A 21,416-nucleotide genomic window follows, 5' to 3' on the forward strand; every position below is an offset into this window, starting at 1 on the left:
GTGTGTGTGTGTGTATGTACGTGTATGTGTATGTGTGCATTTTAGTAGTGTGTGTGTGTGCTTCGTGTTCGTGTGAGAGAGGCCATAATAGCAAACGCGCGTTGGCATCAAAGTCGCATTAAAAACATATCCATGAGTTACTTAAAATTAATCACTAACATAATCACTGTGATTTTTATTTGAGCTGCCTCTACTCTCTATCGCCATCTCGTTCGCTCACACGCGTGTGCAACAACAACAATAACAATAATTATAATCATAATAACAACAAAAAAGCGACGCCAAATTGTGTTTAAACTATCAAACGAAAAATAGCTTTTGATTAGCAATCGAAAGACACGCAACAAAATCTCGGTTCTGCTTGCTATCAATAAATTTCCCAACAAAGATTCCCAAGATTTATTGCCGACGCAACCCACGCGACATTTCTTCGTCTTGATAATCGCGCTAAACTTACAAATGAAATTCAAATGAAAGCAATTTGATTTATTGCCCAAGTGCACAACATTTGCCCCACATTAAGTGCTACCCACTCTTAAAACAAAAAACTAAAAAAAAACTTCAATCAAACAAAAAACGGAACTGACCCCAAGTTATCCATCCATCTATACAGCTGCCGAACTGACGGCGCTATCAAGTGGATTAATTTGAATTTCTTTTCCCACATTAGAGGTGAGTTAACTATAGATAACTATAAATAGTAGCTAAGAGTTTGTATTAAGTATACGCAAAGTATTTCAAAATTCTATGCAAGATGTCGTCGTCAAGATCAGCTGAGTAAACAGTGAAAGCGTTGTCGCTTCGCGTTAATTGTTACTACTACTGAGCACCGTATCTAATGATATCTATCTATATATGCGACGCTAGACCAGGCCCCGTTTTAACTAAACAAAAGCCACAAACAAACGGGCCACAAAAAGCTCCCGAAAATATTAACTGAATGAGCCAGCAATAAAGTGTTTGTTGAACTAGCGCTTAAATGGCATTTAAATACATTTTTAATTTTTTTGCTGCACTCTCACGCCAAACATAAATCACAAACTCTATCTGCGAATCATCATAATCATCAGTCCAGACATTGCCACCATAAACTGTCTCACTTTTCTCGTCTATGGGGGCCTCTTTTTGGGCGTAAAGAGGCCCAAAGCCAAAGCCAAAAAAAAAAACGCCAATTGACGTCACCTAAACAATTAGATTTTGAATTTGTGTTTTGGTTGTAGTTGTTGTGGCCATTGCTTTGCTTTTGGCAAACAAAGCATGGAAAAACACCGCGAAATACACCTTGAGAGCGAAAGAGACAGGGGAAAAGAGAGAGAGAGATTTCCATAAGAAGCGCGAAATGCAGAAATGTACTTTCCAAAATAAATTTGTGTATAAAATTAAATAGAAATGACAACAGACGTTAAGCGTCTTGGTAAAACATAGAAATCTTGGCACCTTCGCCTTAACTATTTGCTCAGCCCCGAAAAAAAAAACGCGACCCACCGACCCAGCGATAAGAAAAACCACTGAATTGCCATAGTGAATGGGCGGCTGCTGAGGTGGTGGAGGGGAAAGCTTGGGTGCCGCATGGGCCACAAAAAAATACGGCTGGCAATAAAGTGACATAAAATAATTTCGGGCATTCTTTGTCTAAGAAAATCATTATGTAAATAAATTCTCACTTCTGAAATAAAAATGTGTCGTGACAAAGAACAAAAAGGCAAACCCTAAAATAAATAGAATAGCAGCAGCGTCACAAGAGTTGAAGACCAACAACAAAAAATTATATTTATTAGCACTGTGGCAAATAAATATGCCACAAATGATGCCACCGAAAATTGACAACAATATGAATGCACTTCAATCACAGAAGAGAAAAAAAACACACAAAAAAGCGAAAAAAAAAAATGTGGTAATAAATAAACAAAGCAAGGAAAAAAAAGAATGGCGAGGTATAAATCTGTTAAATGGGAAATTATGTTTATTATTGTGATTAAAACAACCGCAAAGCAATTTAATATTACAGCCAGACTAATCCACTGGGGATCAAGTGCAGATCAAGCGGCATTATCAAGTATACATTTTCAATTTCAACGGTAGTAAATGTGTGAGAAATGTGAAAGGGAAAACGAAACCGAATTCAAAATCGAAAGTGACAAATCAAATTTAAATTTAATCACTTTTTTTTTTTTTTTGGTTTTACTAACAATTAAACAAGAAGCTGCTGCTGGTGAAAATTTACGATAGGAAAGTCGCCAGGTTTTGTTTGAATTTACATTTATTTATAGTACTTCCCTCTGCTGTCTCTCTCGTGTTTTTTTTTTGCGCTTGGTGTACAATAATTTATGAAATTTTTTACAACTATTTATTTCGTTTTTGAATGCTTTTATTTTTTTGTTATGATTGAGATTAGATAACAATTTATTGCAATGCTCGCGTTGTTCGACTTTGCTTCGGTTCCGATAGCGAAACGCACAGAACTCGGTGAGAATAGTTGGGACTCTCTTTTGATTACTGAACCAGTGCCACTGAAATAGGCAAAAAATAAATTTAATTGATTTACGAACATTTATGGTTATTTTTAGAGCACTGTCAATGCTTGATTTTTGTCACAAATTTATTAAGGCGCCCCTTAAGGGGAGTTCCGTCGATTCGGTTGCCAAAATCCAGTACAACTTTGCGTCGCGTTGTTGCTGCAATAATAATAATAAAAAAAAAAGAAAATATAACGAAGAGAGAAACAAATTCACAGAAATGTAAATATTGTTACATTGATAAGAAGCTCGGGCTGTGTTATCTTCGACTGTGCAAGCTCGTTGCTGTGGCTGTTGCTCTCTATCTATTTGTCTGTCCGTCTCTCAGCGTGTGTGATAACAACACGTAGGTGGTGTGGACTGTGCGTGTGTGTGTGCGAGTGTTGGAATCTCAGTGTGTCTGCCCTGGGCGGACTGCGTTGTCAACTTAAGTCGGCAAAACGTTGCGCACGCGGCACCCGCAAAACGATTTACGATTCACCGTCGCAGCAACAGTCAAAAGCAAGCAGCAGCAACCACAGAGAAGCCACAGAGCAGCATCTTCGTCATCTGTGGAACGCAGTTACAACGGCAATACCGATGTGGTATTAACCCCTTGACGTGTTTGGTGTTAAGTTGCCATTGCCTGGTGTTTGGGTTAAGCTCCTCACTGTTTGTCTCGATGTGATAAAAAAAATAAAAAACAAACTTTTCCCTCAGGTAGCTTGCGCTCAGCTATGTTGTCTTTCGTTTGTTAGTTGATAAGCTTTGTGTTCGCATTTTCTTAATTTAATCATTTACCCTTTCTCTCTCTCTCTACATTGCAGCATCGCAGCGCGCTTCAGGGCAGCGCCAGCGAGCTCAGAGAACAGCCACAACTTGGATCTGCTTTCGCCACAGTTGGAAGATACCGGCCTCAAGACGACGACATTCTTGCAACACTTTAAGGACGTCGTCACGACGAAGTTCAACGGCAGAGATCACCATTTGCCGCCACTGCATCCCGCGCATCCAGCGCATCAGCAGTCCGCGCTGCATCACCACCATCAGCCGCACCAGGCTGTCGCCCAGAGTTTCTCCACCATTTTTCCAACGTATCTCGGCATGGATCGCGCCGCCGCCGGCGGTTGCGGTGCGGCTGGCGGTGGCCTCGGCGTGGTGACCAGCTCGGCCACCGCTCTCGGTCCCGGCGGCATTCCCGGTGGTGGCGGAGGCGGCGGTGTCGGGGTCAGCGGTGCATTGAATGGCCTCGAAGCCATGTCCGCAGAGTCCACGGGATTGTGTCTGCAGGATTTGGTCAGTGCGAGCACAGCGAATGGCGCCGGATCGGCGGGCTCGGCGGAGAGTGCCACAACAACGAGCACAGCGCTGAGCAGCGGCAGCTCGACGGTGAATGGTGGGGGGAGCAGCGCTTCGGGTGCGGATCATTTGCACAGCCATCACAGCTTGCACGATTCGAGCTCATCGGTCAGCATCTCACCCGCCATCTCGAGCCTGATGCCCATCAGCAGTCTCAGTCACTTGCATCACACGGCCGCCGGTCAGGATCTGGTTGGCAGCTATCCGCAGCATCCGCATCATGCCGTCGTGCCGCCGCACACACCGAAGCACGAGCCGCTCGAGAAACTCAGAAGTAAGTATCGAATAGAGAAAGAAAAAGAAGATTCTCCCACTCACACCTCTTCATGCCTATTTTCGGTTCAGTTTATTTGGGGGCCAAGTCAATTTCGTGGCCAATTTGTTAAACAATTTATTCTTTTGGAATGTTTTTTCCGGGGGGTTCTTCTCCCTCGCTGCGCAGCAGTCTAACAAATTTACAAGTAATTAATGCGGCCATAATTCAGGCAGCGTCGCAGCGTTTTGTATACGCTGCGTATGCGTGATATTTGTTTTGTCTATGTTTGCTTGCCTCAACAAGTGTCCACATTCACAGCGCACAATATTTTTGCAACTGTCAGCGACAGCTGTCGTCATTTCAATATTCATTTGTTACACCAAATCATTCACGCTCTCAATACTTGTACTTCATCATTCATGCGATGCTCGTAAATTTCTAAACAATGTGCAAAATTCCAACGACAAACCTCTTCCTCCTCCTGCCCCTTTTCTTTGTCAACATCCATGCCTCATGCATATTCATAATAATCATTGTGTAATCATTAGCGCATAATCTTCATAAAAGCGTAACAAAGGCAACCCAAAAAAAAGAACAAAACTCAATTTTGGTAGAGCAACAAAAAGAAGCACTAAACAAATTTCACTTTTGATGCGCATGTCACGGCTAATTGAGCACCCTTCTGCCGTAGTGCCGAAGGCAACACACTCTTCCCACTTTCCCACTTTTCCCGTTCCCATTTCCCACTTCTTGCCACTTCGAGTGAGATGCTGCAGCAGCGTCAGAGTTGGAAGAGGGTCGCTCAATGGCTGAAATTTGATATGTGCATTGTAGTCAAGTGTTTGTTGTTCCGTTTAGGCTAATTGTTATGGGAATTTGACTGCGGCCAGACACTCGGCATGATATTGGGAGGTATTGCGATCAAGTGTGCCAAGCAGATTATTCAATTGCCTGCAAGTCAGTCAAAGGTTGCAGCAAAGAGAGGAAGTTGGGTAAACAAAATTATGATATTACAATAGAACACCATAGAAAGAATCAGATTAATAATAGACTAACTTTTATAAACAGCAAAAGAATTAGATTACGGAATACAACTCTTTAGAAGACTTACAACAAATCAGATTAAACTATAGATACAAAATAGTACACATGAATTCATTAAAATTAATTGCAACCATACAAATTGCAGTTTCAAATGAATGAAGTTGAATTCATTTCAAATCATAGTTGAGAACAGTTTAATAGATTCTTTTGAATATATAGTAAACAGAGTAAGGTTCTTAAAATTTTCTGCCAATAACACAGTTAAATTAATAATTATAGCTGAAAGCGAATTAACGTATGCCTTATTAGAATCGTGAATTGTATTCTAATTACTGTATCTAACATTCAAGAGTGAGAATAAATAAAGATTACAACTTATGTAGAGGAGAAACCTTTGATTAAAGAATACGACTTTGGAGATGACTGAATTAGTGAGACACTTTTTAATAGAAAGAATTTAAATTCTCAAACCTCACTAATAATAAGACTGTTCATTTACTAATACAACTCAAAACTAATAGAATTATTCCAAGTTAAAATAATTATTCTAAGCAGCTTCGTTTTGATAGCACTTTCATTTTTTATGCTGACACAAACTGCACAAACTTTTGACTACAGCAAAGTTAACTTTGAATTTGCTTGTGCCCCGAACAATAAGTATTTGTCTGAGAGATTTGTTCGCCGTCTAGCGCAACTCACTCAACTCTGGCCTCCAAGCACTTTTGGCCGGGTTAACAGCCTTACAAACTCTGCACTTTGCTGCTGTGGGGCCAGAGAGCGAAAGGGGACGCAGCTGCCTCTCAATTTATTTGCGTGCCAAAACAATTTAACACAAAAATTGTGCGCATTTAAAATATGCACGAGTGCAGTTATCCTTTGACACACACACACACACACGGATACACATGCAGAGCAGGATAAAGCCAGACGTTTACTGTGGCAAGTTGTGCGAGGAGTTGCTGCCTTTCAGCTGCAGGTGCGGAATCATGTTGCCAACAAATTTCACATTGCTGTCTGTGTGTTGTTGTCGTTATTGTTTACGCTCTTGTTTAAATAATGGCCACACAACGTGCCCAATGCCTGTGTTCAACTCTGTTGGATTGTTGGACTGTTGCACATTGCAATTGGATTTTCAATTATTGGCCAATTTAATGGTCGCCCTCCCCTTTAACTTTATAGAACGACGAACGAGAAACGAGAAGCGAGAACGGATTCTCGAAAATCAAACCACCTACACGACCATTTGTTTGTGTTATAAAATATTTAAGTTTTATTTGTACGAGTATTTATATGTCTCTGTCTCTCTTTCTATGTGTGTGTGGAAATGTTTTTCTTTTTTATTAGTGCAGTTTTTTATGATGCACACACACAGCACACCTCGTCTATTAGTTCGTTTAGTCTGATCATCATTTTATGGGTTCTGTGCGTGTTTTTATTTCGTATTTTGCGCTCAAAGGATTTCAAGTTCACGTACACTAATTTCACATTTTCCCAGTTTCCCATTTTCCATTTTGGTTGTCAGCTATTTATTTTTTTTTGTTTTTTGTGTCTCATTCGATGGCAACATCTATTTTTTTTTATTATGCATGCAACGCTGCAGCGTGTAAAACAATAAAAAGTTAATGCTTTTTAATACCATCGGCTACAACTCTTTAATGTCGAAAGTGTCCCCACTGGCAGCTGGCCATGTTCTGTTCAACTCAGCAGCGGCAGCAATCTGAATTATGTTGTCAGCAGCTGGCAGCCTCTAAAGAGAGCTTTAGTCATGCTGCTCTACTCTATCAAAAAATGCTTTAATTTTTCACACAAAATAATCTATCACATCTATTCTAATTATTTCATACAGTATTTTAGCTGATCCTGTGACTAAGTACTTTCAACTCAATGTAGATATGACTAAACAAAGATCTGCGTTTTGTATTTACCAAGCAAAAGCAAAGCCAAAAACCAACAGAAACCTCAACAAACCAAAAACTCGAATGTAAATCAGAGCAGTTTACATTTTGGTTGCTTGGCAAATAATACAAATATCATGTTGCGAGTCCTTTGCGACTTTGTTTGCCAAGTTGTTACAGCTACACAGATATAGCTATAGATATATGCTTAGATATGGTAGAACTATTTGCCTTTGACAAATAGTTTGCCCTTGTAGCGCTTGATAAAATATTAAATTGCCTTGTGCGTCTCTATCTCTATCTCCAAAAATGTATCTGTATCTATTGCTGTTGTATCTGCAGCTGAGTGCGAGAATTTGCTGCTCGACTTTCTTACGAAATCTTTTGTTATCTATTGTGCCTCATCCACATATCATTGCACTTAAGTTTGTCTTGCGTTTGCGTGTGTGTTGTCGGCACAAAGTGTTAATGGCACGTGCAGCACAACAAACAGTCCAAAGAGCCATTTTAAATTGGAGATATAATTTCTAGAAATTAGTGAACATTTTGGTAATTGAAAATTGTTTTATAAAATGCACAACTTCTAAAAATTAGAGCACATTTTGGCAACTTTACAGATTCATCTTTAGTCTTGATTAAGACATTTAGAAGTTAGAGAGGAATTTTGGTAGCTGAAAAACTTTTCACTTAATCAGCTTTAGACTTGGTAAAGGTAATGCAAGATAATAAATATGAAGCTTTGAGTAGCTAAAATTTTAAAAACTCATTATAAAAGCAATTACAAATTAAATAAAATGTTGCTATCTTTAAAGAATCTGTAGAGATTCAGTCTTCTAAAATGCAGGGAATTTTGCAAGTTGAAAATATTCTTACAGTTTTTAATGTATTCTTAGAAAGAAAAAAGAAGCTGAAGAAGAGATTTACAGATTCAGCTTTATACTTCCACAAGATAATTATGAATTAAAGAAAATTTTGGTAACCCAAAAAAATCTTTACAGATTCAACATTATGCTTTGAAATAAGAAAGAATTTGGGTATCTAAGAAAAATCTTTACAACTTCAGTGTTTTTTTAAGGCAAGCTACAAATGCGTCTTTAATGAAGAGACGCTGCGCACATGCTGCACAGGCCTCAAGTTACAGTTATAGATACACAGAAACACACACACCACATCCTGTGCAAGGATACGCCTGAGTCCTGTAGCTACTTTAAATTCAACGTGTGCACGTCTTGGGCTTCGCTTGTACTTATTTGTCAGGCCTCTCTCTCGGTTTGATGCTCCCTTCTTGTCCTGCCATTTTCTTTATGAATATAAATACACATTTTATCGATTTCTCTTTGGGGCTGTGTTTGCAGCCATTTTGTGTGTACATTATCTTTAAGACGCTTTAAAAATCAGTCAGCATCAAGTGCATTTGCTGTGAAAATCTCTGGAAAATTGCGCACATATGTCATTGCGGTTGAGCATAGAAGGAGGAAAAACAAAAGATCGTAGTGCAATTGGCAAGCAAACACCCCATAAATTGTGCCAGCCAATGCCAATGGATAATCACCCATTGGTGACGCCCACTTCACAAGTTTCTTTTGGTGTTCTATGGCCAGACTGCAAGGACAAAAACTGCCCATATATCAATCCTGACACACAGACACAACGGAGACATGTGGTCTCTACTATGCGATGCTCTCCTTCTCTTCTGCCTTGATGGCACTGATTTCGTTTATATAAATTATAATGTCATTATGGCAACCAGTCAGCTTCCTCTTTTCTTCTTTGTTTTTTTTTTCGTTTTGCCCTCGCACAAATCTCTAACTCGACCAAGACCGCAATTACGTTGCACACAGAGTGGGAGTCAGAGTCAGCGAGAGAGTTCTACTACTGAAGCCGCCTCTTTCTCATTATCCGTATCGTGCAATTTCGTAAAAATGTCGCATTAGAGATTATCTGAGGAAACAAACTTGCACGACGCTGCTGTCCAAGTTGGCCACAGCAAAATTGGGGGCGAAGAGGAGGATGAGAACGAAATGGACCAAATGACCCAACGGCATCAACTGGAGCCAAAAATTTGAGCTGACAGTCGAGAAAATTACTGAAAAAGGCATTGCAGTGGAAAACTACAACAAGTTCAACATAGACAAAAGGAAAGACAGAGAACGAGTCTGTGTTTGGTTGGACAGCATTTTGTTGAGAGGGGCGGAGGAAAAGGTCTGCATGTGTCTCTCTCTTCTTCTTTTTAGCCTTATCTGGCAGACCCTCGACTAATGAGCTTGCCTTGATGTGGTCTGACTGTCTGGCCGCAAAGGAGGGTTGGACTCTCTGTTCTCTGTCGGACTTTGGGCCATGTCAATGTTATTGCACTGATTTTTATATGTGTGTATGTTTGTGTGTGTGTGTAGCTTACATACATATATTTCTGTGTTGCTGCCAAGCTCATTATATTGCCATAACCAGAGAATATATATATTGTCATTGTCTGGCTAGCCATAAAGGATTAACTTTCTAGATTGTTGTGGGGCCAAAAAAAAAAAGCATTAACTTGATTTTTACAGCAGCTTTGGCTAATTTCTAGTGCTTTCAGCTTGAGGGTGTTGAATAGTTTGCCAATTTTTGTGGGCATATGGTGGACAAAACCTGTCGCATATTAACACTTTTCAATGCCAAATGTGGCATGAAATTGGAAAAATGCGAAATGTATAAATATTTGTCAGCAGTCTTTAACCCTTTGATATTTTAGATTTCCCCCTCGCAGAGTGGTTTAATTTCGCCAAACAATAAAAGCAACTAACTTGTCAAAATAGGGAAGAAAAGTATTTCGATTTCTTCCTTCCTTCCTTCGTCCTTTGTGTGTTTTGTGTGCTGAGCATCCCAATTCAACTGTCACATTAATCGTTTGTTTTTGGTCACAAAATGCTACAAGTAAACGTTTGCCATATTTCCTGGGTTTCCTTCTTTCCACTTCTTTTTTTTTTTTTTGCTGTGTCGTGTCAAAGGACGCGCTCTCGGGGCGTACCTTCGGTCCAGCTCCCTTGGCATCTCAACGATCCTTTTGTCTCTCTCTCTTTGTGTGTATTTGTTTGTTTGTTTTGGGTGTATCCTGTGCGAAGGTTTGACAGTGTCACAGGCTGGATAATTTATAACTACTGCTGTTGCTGTTGCTGCTTCTGCCGTGTGTCGTGTGTCAAAGTTTTTGTGGAAAATGCTTATGAATGAATGCGACAAATGGCCAAATGGTTTACCTTGTGTGTGTGTGTTTGTGTGTGTTTGCTTTGCTGGCTATCAAAATCAAAATCATTGTCCAGGCAAACATTTATTTCTCATTTTTCTGCCGTTTCATATTTGCCAGCATGATTAATAGTTCGCCCTTTTTTCGGGGTGTGCACGCTCTGCTTCTATTGACTTTTGTTGGGCAAAAAAAAAATAGAGAAAACAAAAAGGAAAATACTTTTTATTAGATCATTTTGCTGTTTTGTTTTGCTTAAACGCCTCTGCAAAATGGCCGAAGTGAATTTGGAATACACAAATGCGACGGTTGACACTTGTTGTCACAGCTCGTTGACATGGCCAAAAATTGTTGAGGCGTTGAGGCAACGCCCACCACTTTTTTGGCCAAAGCCATATTGACACTTGCCACTCACATTCTATCACACAACACTACGAGTATAGACACAAACCTTGAAAAACATTGTAAAAAGTCGGAAAAACTCTGGCAGCAACAACTGCGGCCAAAAAAAATGTCAACGCCAACTGACAGACGACAAACAAATTCTGCTGTTTTTTTTTTTTTGGGGAAAAATCAAATTCAAATTAGTCGCAAGCGAAATAGACAGTCAAGCAAGAAAAAGATCGAAAAAAAATATTTAAACAAATAAAAATCGCTGCGGTACGTGCTTTTCTCTGCGTTTTTTAGAGCGCATCGTTAAGAAAATATTTTTACATTCTTCTTCAGAAGCTGTGAGGGGGGAAACAGTTTAAGAGTAGTTGGCGGGAGGAAACGAGCTGGCACAGATGACGCTGGCGACCCATTTAACAGGCACATGCTCAGGTTGAAATCGAGCACAACGAAGAACACGCAAGCCAACAACAACAACAACAACAGCGAAAACAGCAGCGGCTATTAAGAAGCATTTTCCAATTTAACGCTGCAGTGTTGTGGTAGCACATTAAAAAAGACTTGAGTAATCAATAGATAGAAGCTGTAAAAAGAAATGCAGGAATTTGTTGAAGCTAAAGCTGAGGTTTAAAGCTGCTAAGAAAATTCTTTGATTAGAGAATCAGAAAATAATCAACTATTTTTACTTCTGCTTAAAAGTTGTGCTTACTTTTATTCAATGTCAAAATTTTAATAATATCATTCAAAATTGGGCGATTAGAGTAGGAAAATGCGTCCCTTATTAAAATTATTTTAGTAATTTAATTTACTATTTACTATTTTTTCCGCTGATGTGAATATTCCCTTAATTTTATTAAGATTTGAAATGTCATTCAAAAGTCTGCCATACGAAATAATCAAAGTCTAATCCTACTATCCCTTATTTTTGTTTTTAATGTGAAAACTTGTAATGTTGTCAGTCAGTCAAAATTCTTTCATTACAAATAGTTAAAGTCTAATTCTACCATCCATTATATTTACTTAATGCCAAAATTTCTAATGATGTGAGTCATTCACAATTCTCAGTGGACAGTCATAAATGACAACTATGAATGCGCTAAAAATAACGATTAATAAGCTAAATATCATTAATTGATTTCGAAGAATTTTCATTGCTCCTATTTGTGCCATTCAAGCGTAGCTCAAGTGAGGCACAAATTATAGAGAATGCCGTGTAATTAATTGAGCTGTATATAAGATGGGGAAGACACTTGCCTGGCATCCCCCAATTTCACGACTAATTGTTTTCAAAATGTCGCCGCGGGTGTTTGCAGACAGACTTTCTTTTCTCCTTCGTGCTGCTGTGGCACTTTAAAAACCACATAAAACTGACAACATGTGAAAATGCCATAAATTATGCAACAGAGCGAGCGAGCAAACGAGCACAAGGAAGTCCATAAGATTTAGGTGCAGTGGCCAGGAAGTCGAGACCTAAGACTTGAGACCTCGACCATATGGGCACACACCTCAAGCAGAGGCCAGGGGAAAGGCCGAAGTATCAATTGTCTCAACATAAATCTGCATTTTTAGAGGAACATGTCAATGACACAATGGCAATTAATATGAAATTGAGCGTAACTAACTAGCGTAATCATTGCCTCATGTCTCATTTGAGTTTCTTAGATTTATGCTACTAGAAGAGCGCAAGTAATTTTCCTCATTATCTTCCCTGCTGAAGTTTTCCATAATGTGCCGCGGCTGCTTCTCTTTAATGGCTTCAATTAATGGCCCAAGACTTGGCCCGAGTCTCGGCCTGCAGCAGTTGGCCAACAGAATCTCCGACACTTGTGTACTTAATCGAGCTAACCAAAAGCCCATTTAAAACTGATACCACAACCAACAGCATAAATCCTTTTATAAACACATTTTTATGGGCTTCTGGTCCACGTCCTGCTTTTAAACACTTTTACTGCATATACTTGTACACAAATTGCTTGAATGCCTTTAAACCTATGTTAAAACATTAATTTTTTTGTATATTTCTGTGCCCTTTGCTGGTTTATTCTTTTCAGTTTGGGCCGAAACCGGTGATTTTCGTGATAGTCATAGCTCCATGACCGCCGTAGCAAATAGTTTGGATAGCACACACTTAAACAACTTTCAAACATCGTCGACATCCACCTTATCGAATCGAAGTCGAGATCGCAAAGATGGTGAGTATTACAAAGTGATAAAAGAATCATATAATAAATTTACTTAAGTTTGAATGTTTTACGAAAATTTATACGAAAATAATAATAATAACAACGAAAGTAATATTAAATTTACTATATTGATAAAAGAAATCTTTTATGAAAATATTTAAAATGTTTTCTAATAAATTCTTATACTTACAACAACTTACATCAAATTAAAAGACAATTGCAATTTGTCAAATATGCTGATGAAGTTTCCAAATACTTTGAATTTTTTCCGTCTGCCTTCAATCCGTCTGCCCGTCTGTCCATCTCTACAAATCTAACGATCTGAAAAACCCTTTAAGTTAGAGCCTTCAAATTTGCCATATATGTTATATTCCTTTTACAATTCACTCTTCATACCTTAAACAGATCTGCTTCATAGATAGAATTTCCAAAGAAACTACATTAATTTATATAGTAACTTAAATATCTGAACTTAAGATCTTAGGCACCAGAAATTCACATAGCAATCGTTGAACACTTGCAATAAATTTCAAGATAAGTTTACAAAGAATTTCCTATGGATTTCTTAATACAATTGTCTATAATTATAGTTTCGATCATTAGTGTAATAAGCGTGAACAAAAAGTTGACGCACTCAAAGAGCGCAAAAGAGAAAGACATACCAAGTGAAAGAGATAGCAATAGCGAGTGAGAGAGTAGGCTCGTTAGTGATTTTATAGCAGTGCGTACATTAGATAAGAAACATAATTTATAATAATTTTCATAAGCATGGCCAATGGGCGTCACTTGGTTAAGGGGTGGAGGAGGTGAAGTGGGGTGGTGTGAGGTGTGGAAAGGTGGGACAGTTGAGTGTGTGGGTTACCTCTTGGCCTTTGTCGGCGAAAATTTACTCACTCGCGTCGCGTTTAGTTTTCGATTAGACTGCTTTGATTTGCGACATGATGACGACGTTTGTCGAGCCACCGAAACTGATATTTCATATGGCCAGTCATTTAGTTTATTTGATTAAGTTCGTTTTCGGCGCTTGAAGCAAACAATGGCAAGAACAATGACAACAACAACGACAACAGCGACAGCGACAGCAACAGCGACAACAACAGAGAAAGCACGCCGCCATGATCGATGACATGCCCGTTGAACACACATTAACGGGTTGTAAATCTGGCCGAAAAATTGGAAAAAAAAAGAAACTAGGCTAGCTTCCAATCGGCGGCTTGCCGCTTTGATGTTGCCACCGAGTGTGGCGTGAACCGAAGTGGGTGGAAAGGGGGGGTTTCTTTTTGGCGTCGTTTGAAGGTTGCATGGCAATAGCAATTTGTAACGCCAGGCGGGCAGCTGATTAGAGCGTGAATGAGGAGTGCAGCAGCTAGCTAGCTACTGTTGTTGCCTGCTTATCACCGCAGAGATAAACTTTTGTTGGCTACAAACAAATTAATTACATGCAACTACTTGCTGTTTTCTCTCTCTATTATTTTTTGCAGGCAATCGCAGTGTGAACGAGACTACAATCAAAACGGAGAACATATCAAATTCGGGCCACGATGAGCCGATGACAAGCAGCGCCGATGAGCCAAAGAACGATAAGAAGAACAAGAGACAGCGACGACAACGCACACACTTCACCTCACAGCAGCTGCAGGAGCTGGAGCATACGTTCAGTCGCAATCGATATCCGGATATGTCCACCCGCGAGGAGATCGCCATGTGGACCAATCTAACCGAGGCCCGCGTCAGGGTGAGTTTCGCTATTATATTAATGTGTGTTGTGCACAACAGCCAGCCACAAATTGTAAACAGCAGCAATTGCATTTGTGGTGTGTGTGCAATTATGCGGCAATTACTGCGGCGCCTCTCTCTTGGCTGCAACCATCCCAAAATGACCGCAATGCAACCGCAGCACGTAGCTCAGGCTGAAAGCAATGCAAACACAAACACTCACACACATATACAATGCCACAGCGCCAACTCGTAAATATGTTTGCCCCAGCCACAAAATTCGCGCGCGGCTTAAACGTGCTGACCAAAAACTCCGCCATTTTGCCGCTGCTGCTGCTGCAGTGTAAATTTATGTTTGGCCCACACAGTGTGGGGCAAGGGGAGTTTGGCTTTCGGGTTTCGGCTTTGTTGCAGTATGGCGCAAAGTTGCCATAAATTGCCGCCTCGATTGCGGCAAAAACTTTGGCGCAGTTTGCAGTTCGGTTGGCTATATTTTTTTCTATTTTTATTTTGTTTTTTTTTTTTACATTTTTATGGTGTAAACTGGGCCGCAGTCGAGGCTTATCAAAACGCAGTCCAGCTGTTTGTACATGCCACGACAATTGCTACTGTTATTGACAGCCTCAAGGGTTCTATGGCCCAGACCAACTTGAGATATATATGTTCGATGTGTTGTGTGTGTGCGTAGAAGATATCAGCTATCAACAAAGCATTGTATAATACAACAAACTAACGACACGCACAAACAGTTGTAATTGTTTGTAAACGATAGTTTTGGTAAACATTGAGAGTGCTTTTAAGTGGCGCCAACTGGGGGGCAAATAGCAAATAGATACCGATAACTCTCTTCTGGATATCATAGCAATATCATAAGCATGTTTGCCTGACACACAGAAGACAGCGACACGACGGCAACACGTTATACTTACATATATGTATATAGTTAACAGCAGTGAAGTTTTTCCTTGACGTGATCGATTGATCACTATTTGATCGACAAACTCGTTTTTTTTTTCTTTTTTTGGGCTGGCGACACGAAGCTAATTGACACACAAGCGAACAGAGACAGAGGCAGGTCATTTATCGTTGACAAATAAAAAACATCTGCTAGATACATTTCATTTTCATGTGCTGACAAATCGCTGCCGCAATTGCATTTTTCATGGTTTTTCTATGCAAATTTCTGTGCGTTTGTTGCGCATATGGCCAGAATATTTGCAGATAAAGCAAAAGTCACTTGACAGCCAGTCAGTTACTATAAAGAAATTAGCTGCGGCCCACCAGAAAACAAGTGTCAACTACGTGCGGAGGGGGGTTGCAAAGAAAGAAACAAAGACAAAGTCGTGGAAATTATGTCAATCGAAACATGTGTTGGGCACAAAAATGCATAAAATATTGATACAGTTTGTTTTATGGTCCATTATGCGATGATGACAAAAAGGTTTGCATTCATTCTGTGAGGGGTGCAACCCCTCAACAGTATCTATAGCACTTCCCCTTCCCCATCAAAAATGCAAAACAATTCCAATGGCAATTTGTCAGCAGCAAACATTAGATGAGGGTTGTTTAATGAATTAGAAACCGCACGAGAATTAATGATCATGATCATGCTGTCTTCTTCCCTTCGCATTTGACTGCAATAATAGCGTAGGCAATAAAATTTATCAAATATACAAAAGGATTACAACACACACCAATATATAAATCTGGGTGGGTTTAAAGTTGTCAAAAGTAGAACAAGCAAAAAAAAAAACATCGCATCTGAAATCAGCCCCGTTTTTGAGCAAACAAAACGCTTTGTGTGTCGGGTTGGAAATGTTGTCTTCTTTGGTTGGTTTCCTGCTAGCTGATAGCTACTAATCTGCAGATTAACATGACTCGGCAATTATGGCAATATGTTCCCATCTGACTTTTTAAAACAGACATTCACTTTTTAATTCAATTAACAGTTAAAATTCCAACTCGTAAAAACATTTGTTGCTCTCGCGACAAATGAAGCAGAGTATATAAAAAAGAAAACAAACCAATTGCTTTATTCTCTGCTCTGTTTTTTTATGGTCAGGTGTTGGCAATGGCTTGGAAACAGCAAACGTATTTTTTTGGTCTGTGTATAGGAAAGCCATTTTGGCATTGGTAGCTTCATAAAAAACAATGGCCATAAAGGAGCCACAATATGGGCAGTTAGAGTCCACCGATGGTTCAATCTATTACGACTCGTGTTTAATGGTGTCAAAAGATTGCAGAATTGTGGCTCATTTCATGAGTGTGAATGTCTTTAACAACTCTGATTTTCCTACTATAATTTTTCGTTAAATTACACTAATCAAATGCAGACAACTTTAATGCAGCTTTGAGTATCGTTAGCAAGCACTTAAGTCCTTTTCAGCTTTAGAGCTTTGAAGTGCTTGCAAAGCTTGCTAATCCACTTAATCTCTAAAGCTATAATGTGCTTTAAAAGCTTATGTGAATTAAATTAAATCAGAGTCAAATGCAACAGCTATTAGCAATTTTTGACAATTATTAATATAATAATTCATTTATCAAGCTGTTTATCAAAAATTCAACTTAATGAATTATCTGTAATGCAATCTGAAGCGTTGACTTTATCTTAGTATTTTTCAAGATATTCTGTCTGTTCGGTTGGTCACAATCTTATGAAGGCTTACTGATTGTTGAAAGCTGAAAGTTTCATGCTTATCAATATTGTCTGCAATCAAAATTTTCACTTCAATTACCAAACTAGTCAAGCACCAACCCCGGAAGTGAGTAGTGAGTAAAGAGAATGTAAAAAAAAAGCAGAGAACAGAGTGAGGAATTAAGCAAATAAAAAACGTATTTAGCTGCAATTTGTGACCATCAATCAAAATGGCAGCTCTTCAGTCAAGCGACCCTTAGAAATCACAAAAAATAAAAAGAAGCAAACTCAACCCGTAACTTTTGCCACATGCTCACATTGCTCCACTCATATTCCAATTTTCTTGGTTCCGTATTTTTTTTTTAACAACTTTACCTGATGATGCGTTGAGGCACCAGCATAAAAACATAGTTAGGGTTTGAGAGGAGCGGTGTCATCAAAACCAATTAGGATTTTCTGCTTGAGTCACACAGCGTCGAGAGCTGCCTGTCGAGTGGAAAATTGCGATGGTTTTTTTTCGCACTCGGACGTTGGCAATTTTTTTTCGTTTTTGCAGTCACATCAATTTTCCATCATGCAAACGTTGGTTCGCTCGTTTTTTTTTGCTGAGTACCCAAAAACTTCAACAACTTGCTAAATGATACGTGAAAATGACAGTTGACGAGATCGATGACGTTAGTTTTGCATCAGAGTGAAGCCTGAGTTGATGCTGCTGCTGCTGATGATGATGATGAGAAGAATGATGCTGCGGATGCGGCTGAGCGATGTACCTTGACAAATTGACACATTGCCTGGTTGGATATTGAAATTGGCCAGACTTTGATTTATGTGCGAGCCAAACACATAAAAAAAGCAACTTTAAAGAGTTTCCTTCTCTCTTCCTTTCCCACGACAATTGCAATTTACCGAGTTACAACTCAATTTGTGACTCATGCGATTTCAATTAACTGGGCGCAACTAATGCGATTAAACCAATTTGCCGGGCAAATGAATGCGCATTAAATTCGGCACGAGTCAAACATTTTCCACTTGTTAATCACGGCATTTTAGTTTGTGACTCTTTTCCCACACAAAAGCAAACAAACGCCGCTTTAACACCGTTTTAGACCCCCAGTTTTTGCATACACAGCAAACGCGTGGCCACATTTAGTTACGCATACGCAACGCAGGCAATAAATTTCCAACCCCATTCAGAGTGTTGACTTAACTACAATGTGGCAATGCGGCAACATGCCTGGCTACCGAAAAATTGTAACTGGTCCTAACATAATTACCTGCAATGCTGTCTGGGAAACAAAAACCAACAAGGAAATGCAACGCAATTTCGCGTAAACGAAGCAAAGCGAATCTTTGCAGCCAATTTTTGTGGGAAGATGGAAAAAACTCATCAGCAATGCTTTGTCAAACCCAACAGCAGCAGCAGTAGATACTTCTGTATCTGTTAGCTACAGTATCTCTAGCTGTATCTCTTGGTATCTCTCTGTGTGTTTATGTGTGTGAGTGGGAGCTGCGCAAACTTCAGCAATAAATTACAAAGTTGCCATTTTGTTTTTTATCTACTCTGCCTTTGTTTTTCCTTTCTTTTTCTGTGCAAAATAATTTTGATTTATTTTTTGCGTCTGCTGCTTTTCGCCCCACAAAATTCCCTTTCCAACTTTAATGCTGTTGTTGTATACTGGCTTCTGATTCGGTTTTTTTTGGGGGTTGGCGTGCTGAGAGTTTATTTATATAAAGCTCTCCATTAAAAAAAAAGAAGAAGCAAGGCAACAACAATGGCAGTATTTATGTATATTTGTATTTATAATTACTGCACATGCGTATTACGAGGCGCCCTTTTTGCCATTGGCAATCGTGGAGTCGTGGAGTCTTTGGCTTGGGGTATATTTTTGGGGGAGTTTTTGCGCACAAGCGACAGACGGATACATAAATTTTCAAGTTGGCGGCAATATAATAAATTATGCGGCACGGCGACGCAATAAAAGAAAATGGCTGCCAGCGCTTTTAAAACTTTAACTAACTTATGTCTCTCTCTCTCTTCTTTCATTCTGTTTTGCAGGTGTGGTTCAAGAACCGACGCGCAAAGTGGCGTAAACGTGAACGCAATGCCATGAATGCGGCTGTGGCAGCTGCCGACTTCAAGTCCGGCTTTGGCACACAGTTCATGCAACCCTTTGCCGATGATTCGCTGTACACATCGTATCCGTATAACAATTGGACCAAGGTGCCATCGCCGCTGGGCACCAAACCCTTTCCGTGGCCAGTGAATCCCCTTGGCTCGATGGTGACCAGCAATCATCATCAGAATTCGGTGAATTGTTTCAATACGGGCGCCAGCAGTGTGGCGGTTAGCATGAACAATTCAATGCTGCCGGGCACCATGGGCTCAACGCTGACCAATACGAATGTGGGCGTGGGCGCTGCCCCCTGCCCGTATACGACACCCGCCAATCCGTATATGTATCGCACGGCCGCTGAGCCATGCATGAGCAGCAGCATGTCATCGAGCATTGCCACATTGCGATTGAAGGCCAAACAGCATGCCACCGGGTTTAGCAGCCCATATTCGGCGCCATCGCCTGTGTCGCGTTCCAATTCAGCCGGACTGTCCGCTTGCCAGTACGGCGTCACAGATGTTGTCTGAGAAAACGCACTCGGTGCTCTGCTCAATCAGCACCAGCACCACTTGCAGCACTTCTCCGGCCAGCACAATGGCAATGCCGCCATGCAGCATCATCATCTGACCGGCAGCAGCAATGGCAACAACAACAACAACAACAGTAGCAACAACAACAACAACATGTTGCATCACAATAATAACAATTCACTGCTGTTGGATCATCATGGTGATTTGGGTTTAGGCAACGGTGGAGCAGGCACTGATGATGGAGGAGGCGGTGGTGGAGGCGGAGGTGGCACAGTGGGCAACATCGATGACAACAACAAATCGCCGTTGGGCAGCAATGGGTTAATGTCAGCGGCTGCCGCTGCGGGTGGCGCCTCAAGTGGCAACGACAATGGCGACGATGTCGACGAAGAGATCATCGATTGAGCGATTGCTTATTAAGTAAAACACAATATATAAATATATATATTTAAAAACAATTAAAATATTTAAATCAACGTACTTATAACATAAATAATTAACAAATTTGTTATTGTAAAACTGCATAAATCAGTAAAAAAAAAAACACCCAAAAAACAGATGAAGAAAAACCAAAAAAAAATAGCATTAAGCGTACTTAATTAAATTTTAGATGGGAAAGTCGCAAAAGGGCAGCAACAACAACAATAACAACAACAACAACAATGGCAACTTTTTTCGAAGAACAATAATTACATTTACAAAAAGCCAAAATGATAAAAAAAAACCAATCGAGAGAGAGAATTGAAATGCCAACATTGCGGGCAGTTTTAATTAGTTGGCATTAAGCGCCATCGCCAGAAAGGCAGCAAAATTAATTACAAATTGATAATTGTATTTTATTTTTGTTCCGATTAAATGCCAATTATGTTCACTTCCCCACAATCCCACAACCCAAAACCCCTCCCCTCCCAAAACCAAAAAAAAAAAAGTAAAAACATTAATGTATAATGTTAAGTGTTTTGTAAATATAAAGCAAATATTTAGCTATAGACAGCAAGCTGTATGTATAAGAAAAAAAGTTCGATCTTAACTAAAGAACTAATTAGCTATACCAAAAAGAAAGTAAAGAAAACCAAATAAATAAAAATAAAAATCAAGTTAAAGTTGTCTGCAAATCCTTTCGAAAAAAAGAAAAACAAACACAAAAAACTCCGCCTATACCTTAACCACTTTTTTTGTTTGGCAGCTCATATACCAAATACTATATATATATATAAATATATGAAGAACGTATCAAAATCAAATCGAAAACCAAAAAAAAAAAGGAAATGTATTGTAAACAAAATATATCAAAGATTGTAGTTCAGTTTTTAAGGAGTTGTCTAGTCGTATAAACAACCAGAACAGAATAATAAATGAACAACAAGTTGCGAAACTACTTAAAAATAAAAACGAAAAGAAAAACCATCAAAATTAAAAAATAAAGTAAATATAAATATATATATATATTTAATAATTGTACACTTAACATTATTAGTTATAGAAATTGAATCAAACGCAAAAACAAAAACATAAAAAAAGAACAATAAAAATTATGGAAAAAGAAAAATATGTTTCGAAATTTATTTGCTCAGAATAATAA

At 39.3% G+C, this 21,416-nt stretch overlaps 1 protein-coding gene across 1 annotated transcript; it reads left to right on the forward strand.

Moving 5' to 3' along the window:
* Nucleotides 1–3,055: 3,055 nt before the first annotated feature.
* LOC133837033 (pituitary homeobox homolog Ptx1) lies at nt 3,056–21,103 on the forward strand. Its single transcript, XM_062267678.1, is given in 5 exon segments — nt 3,056–3,215; nt 3,323–4,128; nt 12,708–12,848; nt 14,321–14,574; nt 19,247–21,103. Coding segments are annotated over 4 exon segments (1,917 nt in total). The 5' UTR covers nt 3,056–3,215; nt 3,323–3,599; the 3' UTR covers nt 20,240–21,103.
* Nucleotides 21,104–21,416: the final 313 nt, after the last annotated feature.

This window comes from Drosophila sulfurigaster, chromosome 2R, assembly GCF_023558435.1.
Source record: "Drosophila sulfurigaster albostrigata strain 15112-1811.04 chromosome 2R, ASM2355843v2, whole genome shotgun sequence".
NCBI lineage: Eukaryota > Metazoa > Arthropoda > Insecta > Diptera > Drosophilidae > Drosophila > Drosophila sulfurigaster.